The sequence below is a fragment of the Rhincodon typus genome, chromosome 6, assembly GCF_021869965.1.
Source record: "Rhincodon typus isolate 14 chromosome 6, sRhiTyp1.1, whole genome shotgun sequence".
Lineage (NCBI taxonomy): Eukaryota > Metazoa > Chordata > Chondrichthyes > Orectolobiformes > Rhincodontidae > Rhincodon > Rhincodon typus.
The window spans coordinates 94,351,890-94,360,906 of record NC_063337.1 but is presented as its reverse complement, the minus strand read 5'-3'; the positions used below and the strand labels follow the sequence as shown (position 1 = coordinate 94,360,906).

Genomic DNA, 9,017 nt, shown 5'->3' with positions numbered 1-9,017 from the left:
CAGTAGACAGCGAAACACTTATCCTGGAAGGTACAACAAGTAGAAAAACCGATTTATTCACAAACAAAAACAGAACCAGAAATTGCTGGAAAAGGGTCATCGGACGCGAAACATTAGCTCTAATTTCTCTTCACGGATGCTGCCAGACCTGCTGAGATTTTCCAGCAACTTCTGTTTTTGTTTCTGATTTACAGCATCCGCAGTTCTTTCAGTTTTTATAACAGGTTTATTCAAATTGACAAAAGAAGCAATGGCAACATGAGGAAAAACACTTTCACCCAGTGAATTGTTAGGATCTGGATCACAGCCTGAGATTTTGGTAGAAATAGATTCAAGAGAAACTGGATTATTATCTGAAGAAGATGAAGGATTACTTTTTATCCCTGTAATGTGGTTTTAGTTGAATTCCTCCCTCAGAGAGTTGGCACTTACATGATGAATTGAATGGCTTCCTTCAGTGCTATAACTATTATTCTTTTGTTACCACAGATGCTTCAACATGCTTAACTTTAGTGAGTGAAACCTGTAGCACTTTCTTGAAAACAATAAGTGCTGGACATCACAGTGGGTCAGACAGCATTCATGGAGAGAGAGCAAGCTATCATTTTGAGTCCCGATGACTCTTCATCTGCAGTAATTTGTTCCTGTAGCACTTTATGTTACAGATGCTGGTCCATTTGTACAGTAATCGTAGCATTGTATAACATGCTGATGAAAGATTTTGCAAAAACGATTAGAGGTGCAACTACAAACACGTTCTATGTCCACAGAGCTCTTCTTAAAGACAGTCAAAAGGATATTGTTTGCTCATTACACAACAAACTTGGATTTATCAATATATTGCTTCCATTGTGTTCGGACATTTTCTTAAACTTTTTAAAAAATGCAAGTAAAACTTGTTTAGTGAAACCTTTATTCCAAAGTAGTAGCAATGACTATAATGTACAATATATTCCAATTCCAAAGAAGGTCAAATATGGTCAACTATTCAATGTAGTAATTGTAAAAGATTCTAATTTTCTTCGTTAATATCCACATGTTTCTATCCACTAATCGTTTCATTATATATGGTCTTATTGCTTTAGATCGTTCCCATTCTTTTCTCTCCACCTTCCCCAACACTCTGATTTTATCCCTTGAAAACTGCAAAAGTGTAAAGTTGTACGTTTTTATCCCAATTTGCAGCTTCTAGTGAACACACTAACTTAACTCCAACTAAAATACTGGACTGGACTGGACCTTCTGATTAGTGCTGGTGTTTCAAATGGGAGAGCTCATTTTGACAGTTGCTGTAAATTCTATAAATTCAAGAGTTGTTTTAAAAAAAAGTTCAAGCAAGTATGTTGAAGACTATATTTTCTTCTTGGCATAAAGACAATCATATTCAATTAAAAAAGGTCCCTATTTATTTTCTTTAAAATTGCACAATTAACAGTAAGGGACGTATGAAAACAAATCCTTAAACTTCTTTTCATTGAAACCTGAGTGATAAGTTTAATTTTGTTTGCTAGTTTCTTGCAGTACAACATTCTCCTGTGCATTTCATTAAAACCGAGTCAAAATACAGCAGAATACCTTTTTTAAAAAATAACTTAATGTGCTTGCAAATTACTAAGACCTCATCAAAGTACTATGCTGCATCCATAAATCCACAAGTCAGTGAGCTGATAAACTCTGCGCCATCAACTCTCCGTAGAAATGGGTTCGAACATTGATGCCTGAGAACTGGTTTGATAATTGGTCTTCAAGTATGCAATTGTTTGCAGAATGCAATCCAATTTTAAACAACAACAATTAAAAACCCAAATGAAATTTACAAAACATAATGTGCTGCTTAGAGCATAGCCAGCCCTGAAATCATGAGCACAGCAAGCACAGAAAATCCATGTAGGGTTCTCACAGAACCAGAACAAGTTAAATCTGTAAAATAAAGACAAGACCATTAATTTTTTTAAAAATCATGATAGCAACTTTTGTTTCTCTCTGTTAATGAGGCAGTGCCTCATTCTTCATATTATTAAGAACAAATGTTCAGTTACAGCAGCTTGCATCATAGTGGTCGAGGATCTTTGGCATTTACTGTAAAACATTTAGTCCCTTCACTGACACATAATGTTTATCATCTGTAATATGCAATTCGGCAACTTGCACAGGCTCCTTCGACAGCATCTTCCACCTTAGAAGGATGAGGGCAGTAGATATCAAGGAACACTACCACCTGCAAGTTCCCTCCAAGCCACACATCATCCTAATTTGGAAAAGCAACACTGTTCCTTCATTGTCACTGGATCAACATCAGGCCTTCCTAACAGCACTGTGAACATACAGCAAACATCTTATTAACTGGCACCTGTGGGACCAGAAATGTGTGCTTCATCAAATAATCTGATTGATCAAGAGGTCTGCACAATTTTTGTAAAAACACACACGAGGTAATGCAGCGGGTATGCACATCACTGTTATAGGTTATCTACAGCATAAATCACAAATAATGGTGCAACTATGCCTTAAATAAGACTTACTGGCAGCGAGCCTTCTCACTCACACCCTCAACTGACTACTCGGAGATTGCAATAATACAGTAAACTTCCTGTATTTGAGCTATATCATTGCTGCTGGTTTGTCGAGAGTACAGGTGTCAGTTAAAATAAAGTTTGCTCTACCTACACAATATAGACTGCAGTGAACTGCTTCCCACCACCTTAACAGCAATTAGAGATGAGCAATAAGTGCTGGCCTAGCCAGTAATGCCCATGTTTCCTGAACAAATGAAAAAAAACAACTTGAGAGAGGAGATGAGGTTTCTGTTTAATGTCTTTTCCCGAAGGAGAAAGCACCTACAATGCATCAATGCCACAGTGCTGCATTAGTGATCAGCACGTGTTCAAGTCTCTGGAGTTTAATATAAACTGTGAGCTCAAGATGAGTGTGTTACCCGCCAATGTAAAGATCACAATAAGAAAATTTCGGCAATCTCAGTTTATTCATAAGAAAAAAAATCACCAAGCCTTATTGACTATTAGTGCATGATTGGGGGTTGTGCCGACAACTCTGAATTTCTGTTCATACGGAATAACTATACTCTGAGTAATTCAAGATTTATCCAAACATATTTTTCTATGGCAAGGGTTTGGAAAAGTGTTACATCTGGATTATATTATTTTACATGCAGTTATGGGTTCGCAGATTTAAAACTCTTGTCGCTCTAAAGAAAAAAACAAAATGGAATATTGCAAGCAAAGATTAAAAAGAAGGACTATCAGAAAATCTGAAGCAAAACAACAGAAAGTGGGAGATACAGGTGTTTGGTCAAGTCAGATTGCAGCTGGCAGATGAAGTGAATTTTCAACCCCTCCCCAAAAAAGGGTTGTGACTGGATCAAGCATCTTAGAATTAGACATGGTTCCATATTCTTAAATATTCTTGCAAATGGATGGTCCAGTGCAGTTGGACAATGCCAATTCAGGCAATCAGTTATTTAATTTATCTTTTAATGTCCTTTCCCACCCAGTAGATTATAGTTCATTGGGTAAGATGGTTTAATTGTTACAGTACAAGCACCCTCAGCCCTCAGCTGACAGATTTGTTATCGCTCAGTTCTGCCAAAAGATCTGAACTGCTAAAGTTTACTTACGGACATTTTCAGAGGTCAATTTTAGCCAATACTCTTCTCTGCTCCTGGCAACAGTTGCTCTGTAATAGAAAGCGATCATTGGCTTAAATATCAAACAAAAGAAATGGAACTGCAAGAAAAGACCAGCAGAACACCAAAGTTGGCCCCACAGCTCATCATGGAGACAGCAAGTGAGAGCCAGTCAGCTTGACCCCCAGGTAACTGAAATCAGTCTAAGGGACCACAATGATCAAGTGGTTCTATTAATCTACACATCTCTGATCTCTGCCATCTCAGAGGTGCTTAAACATCTGCTTAGAACAATGCAAGAGTCATCGTGCAGTATAACAGCTGGCAAGGAATTCCACAGCCTCAGTATTCACTGGACAATGAAGATCCAATCAACACTGACTGTATCAAATACATCTTTCCAGTGGTTTGCACGATAAACTCTGCTGGACAGATTATGTCCTTCTGAAATTTTATTCAGCTTATTAACTCTTGCCAAATATCAAAATACAGAATTACATCCAATTAAACTGATCCCAACTTCAAATTGCTCCCCAAGGTGGCTTGACCACCTCACATCGTGTTTGAATTTGATATTTCAGGCTTAACCAGTAGCACATACTTACAGAAATACCACTGTATCGTTCTTTGAACATGGTACGATCCAGGTGTAAGTAGTCATGTTGTTTTTTGGATTAGTGTTCGAATGAGTAATCGCGCTGTTCGCCTTGCTGAAACACTGTGATAAATGTAAGACAATGCATTAATCCAAAGGATTACAACTGGCTACAACTTGCTTCCAGTCAGTCCTGTTACACTACTCCCCCTCACCCTTGAATTCAAAAACATTTGTCCTGAAACTTGGAAATGTAAATCTCAAAGGGAGACAGGATTGAAAATGAAAGCAAGAAATAAATCAAAGAAAGAAAAAGAGAAAAGGTAAAATTACATCTTTAAAATCTCTCAAGTAAAGAAATTAGGCAGCAAATGTTTCTCTTTCTTGGCCTAAAGGCTGATTGACATCAATGTCAAACATCTCATTGTTAAAAGGGGTTAATCAGTAAAAACAGAGATAGCAAGAACTGCAGATGTTGGAGTCAGAGATAACACAGTGTGGAGCTGGAGGAACACAGCAGGGCCAGGCAGCATCAGAGGAGCAGGAAAGTTGATGTTTCAGGTCTGGACCCTTCTTCAGAAAACAAAATTAGTAAAACATGGGTTATTAATTAGACTGTATTTTCTGCTGTGGGTTTAGCGGACTTTTGTCCCTACCTTTGAACCAGGAGGCCTGGGGTTTGAGTCCAGACGTGCATAATAGCATCTCCAAACAAGTCGGATAGAGAATATTTTCTGTTGTGAGTTTAAAGGGCAAGTTTCACAATGCCATGAAATTCAGAGATTGTAGGATGAGTTTGAAGCTGACTCTGGAGCTCCAGTTCTGAATTCTAGGTGAAGGTCCAGTGAGATATCCATGTCCAACACACATGTGTATCCTGATACCAACAATCCCGTCCCCTCTCCCCACCATTCCTCCTTATGTTCGTTATGGGAGCCCACGACACCTTCCTGCTGTATAAAAGTGACCCTACGCTAATCTGGTGAGTGGTATAAAGATAAGTGGTATGGGAGCATTTATGTCATCAGAAATTATAATATTAAGCTGGAGAGGTTTCAGAAAAGATTAGCAGCATGTTGCCAGGTATGGAAGGTTTGAGTTATAAAGAAAGGCTGGATAGGCTGGGACTTCTTCACTGGAGTGTAGGAGGTTGAGAGGCGACCTGACAGAAGTTTATAAAATAATGAGGGGTATAGATAGAGTTAATGATAGTTGTCTTTTTCCTAGGGTGCGGGATTTCAAGAATAGGGGGCATACTTTTAAGGTGAGAGGAGAGAGCTTTAAAAAAAGACATGAGGGGCATTTTTTTTTACAGAGGGTGGTTTGCGTGTGGAATGAACTTCCTGAGGAAGTGGTGGATGCAGGCACAATTACAACGTTTAAAAGACATTTGGATAAGTACATGAATAGGGAAGGTTTGGAGGGATATGGGCCAAGAGCAGGCAGGTGGGACAAGTTTAGTTTGGGATTATGTTCGGCATGGACTGGTTGGACCAAAGGGTCTGTTCCTGTGCTATATGACTCTATGACTCTATAACATAGGATTTCAGATAATCTGCCATTTAACAAGATTATGGCTGATCTATTATGGTCTCAACTCCATTTTTTTTCTGCCTCCCCTTTTTCTGATCAGTAAGTTTTGAACTCTGCCTTTAATGAATTCAGTAATCCACTGCTGTGGTGAATAGAGAATTCCACAGGCTAATGGCCCTCAAAAGGAAAAAAAAATCTTATCTCCATCTTAAAAAGAAGACCTCTTATTCTTAAACTCTCTCGTTTAGCTTTAGGCTCCCCTTAAAGAGGGAACATCCTCCCAGCATGTACCCCATTACATCCCCTCAGGATCTTTAAATGTTTTAATCGGGTTACCTTACAATCTTCTAAAGTCTAATGGGTAACCAATCTTTTCAACTTTCATACGATAAGCCCCTTCATCCCAGGAGCAAGTTGGATGAACCTTCTCTGAAATACCTATGATGAAGTTATATCCTTTGACAAAGGTGGCGCGCCTATCAGACTGTTAAACACGTCCTTCGTGTGCTTCAACATTACTCTCCAAGAGATTATACGAAAGCACTAATGTGGCAAATAATCCGTAGCAAAAGCAAAAAAATGCTTTTTGATTATCTTTAAGACACTCTGACCACAATTGACTTACAGATGCAGTACTGATACAAGTGAAACCAAATTGCTCGTACCGGTATTGTTTTCGTGTCATTTGGCGGTGCTGACCATGTACCAATTGCAAGCATGTCGTTTGGATACCGTGCTTCCAGTAGGATCCCTCTGTAGGTTGGGCCCATTATTTTCACTGAAAAAGATTTTTTTTTTTGTAAACAAAAAAATTAAGAGTATGTACTTTACATCTTACTACCAGCAGCCCATCAGACTGGTATGGGATTTGTTGGCTTGCTAGAAACTCATCATGCAAGTTGTCCAAAATTTAGCAAAAAAACACGTCAGGTGAAAAGATAAAATGGAGGAAACAAACTTAACCCTTGACTAAAAACCGAAAGAACTGCAGATGCTGTAAATCAGGAACAAAAACAGAAGTTGCTGGAAAAGCTCAGCAGGTCTAGCAGCATCTGTGAAGGAGAAAACAGAGTTAACGTTTCGGGTTCGGTGACCCTACCTCAGATCTGTTCTGCTGAGCTTTTCCAGCAACTTTGTTTTTGTTCCTGACTTGTTCCTCAATTTACTGACTCCTCTGTCCTACGCTATACTTTTATCATAAAGACTTCTGACGCTGTTTGTTCTTTGTAGGGCAGAAATAACTTGTACTCAAAAATTGTTTTACTATATTCGGTGAATTGCAATGGCGCAAACTCCTAAAACCACAAATTAACTACCCAGAACATTACCCAAAAATCCCACTCCCCAACCAGAACTTCGGCCTGACGGAGAAGACAAAAGGTGGAAGTTAAACACAACAACAGAAATTGCTGGAGAAACTCAGCAGGTCTGGCTGCATCGGTGGAGAAAAAGCAGAGTCCATGCTTCGGGTACAGTGATCCTCCCTCAGAACTAAGTAGGGTGGTTCTGATTTCTAGCATCCGCACTACTTTGGGTTTTTTCTCTTTAGATATTAAGTTAAAAGGGAGAAAGATGGTACGCTACATGGCTGGACTCAAGAGTATTTGAATCTCAGGCTAGCAGTTCCCACCTCTGAATGGGCTAAACCGCTCTAAGCAGCTGTAAAACAGTTTGGTGCGTAAAGAGCTGGAACCTTTGAACTGTGTGTTGGCTGATTCCTTCTTCTGGGCACTCTCCTCGTGGTGTCGTACGAATTGGGCACTCACAACACTGCTCCTCACTGAAAAACACAGTCTTCAGCGTGGACCTTCACTGCTGCAGTAACAGCTATCTGCTGTTTGCTTCAGGCAGTGTCCCTCGCCAAGGGGCACTCATGGTCAGTCTCCTGTCAGGGTCCAATCCTTTCTGGGACCCCACTGTAAGCATCGACTAAACACCCAGGGCTGCAGGGTTTTTAGCTTCACAACTGGGGACCCTCTTTTTCTCCCTCTCCTTCTCCAGATTGTAACTTTTCACAACTGGTTATTTCTGCACCTGTGCTGAGGTCACAGGGTTAAGCTCCTCTTAGCTTTGGTTAGCTTTCTGCAGAGTCTGGCCCTGCGCTGATCCCTGCTCCTCCCCAAGGTCCATTCCCCAGTTATGGAGGTGGAGGTGGGGGGGTGGAAAGAGTGGGCATTGGACTGCATCTTATTTCCAAATCCCAGTCTTTTCTGATGATGGGGTTTTTTTTTTCAGAAAAATTAACACCAGAAGTTAGTGATAGAAGTAAAAGTCAGAAAGAAAGGTGTAGGGTGATAACGCTAACCCAGACAGGAACTGATTCCAACCCCCACTCCCCCCATTCACTAACCAGTTAGTGTAAGTAGTGAGATGCAGACACTATCCCCCCCAACCCCACACACACTCACACACACACACACACTCATACACTCACACACACATACATTCACACACACACTCATACATTCACACACACACTCATACATTCACACACACACACTCATACACACACACACACTCATACACTCACACACCTCCTGCACCTACCTTCCACTTTGTCGTTGTAACTTTTAGCCATGATGGAGTAGGGGGATGCTCCTGCCTGGGGGCTCGCACCGGCGTGTCTGGGGGCCATGGTCTGGCAGCTGCCTAGAGGAGCTCCACTGGGAAAGGGCGAGGCGGCCGGCCAGCAAGCAGCGAGGAGACCGAGGATAACGACAGACAACTGCGGCTTCTCCATCTCTCTCTCTCTCTCTCTCTCTCTGTGTCCCTATATGTGTGTGTGCTGTCAAACAGCGGCGCTACTGGGGCTCCAGCTCTCTCTTATAGAGCTCAGTGAGGGCGGGGCATCTCACCCCACCCACAGCAACTCAGCAACTTTCACTTCAACACTGCAGCCCGAACTATATCACCTCCAATACAACCCCAATACAACTATATCACCTCCAATACAACCCCAATGCAACTGCATCACCTCCAATGCAACCCCAATACAACTACATCACCCCCAATACAACTACATCACCTCCGATACAACTGCATCACCTCCGATACAACTACATCACCTCCAATACAACCCCAATACAACTACATCACCCCCAATACAACTGCATCACCTCCAATACAACCCCAATGCAACTACATCACCTCTAATACAACCCCAATGCAACTGCATCACCTCCAATACAACCGCAATACAACTATATCACCTCCAATACAATTGCATCACCTCCAAAACAACCCCAA

At 40.9% G+C, this 9,017-nt stretch overlaps 1 protein-coding gene across 1 annotated transcript; it reads right to left on the bottom strand.

Moving 5' to 3' along the window:
- Positions 1-157: 157 nt before the first annotated feature.
- si:dkey-251i10.2 (uncharacterized protein LOC562682 homolog) lies at positions 158-8,553 on the bottom strand. Its single transcript, XM_020516442.2, has 5 exons — positions 8,319-8,553; positions 6,437-6,549; positions 4,249-4,361; positions 3,635-3,693; positions 158-1,920 (listed from the first exon to the last, which is right to left on the bottom strand). Exons 1-5 carry the CDS (start codon positions 8,509-8,511, stop codon positions 1,835-1,837), a joined length of 564 nt encoding a protein of 187 aa, XP_020372031.2. The 5' UTR covers positions 8,512-8,553; the 3' UTR covers positions 158-1,834.
- Between the last annotated feature and the right edge of the window lie 464 nt (positions 8,554-9,017).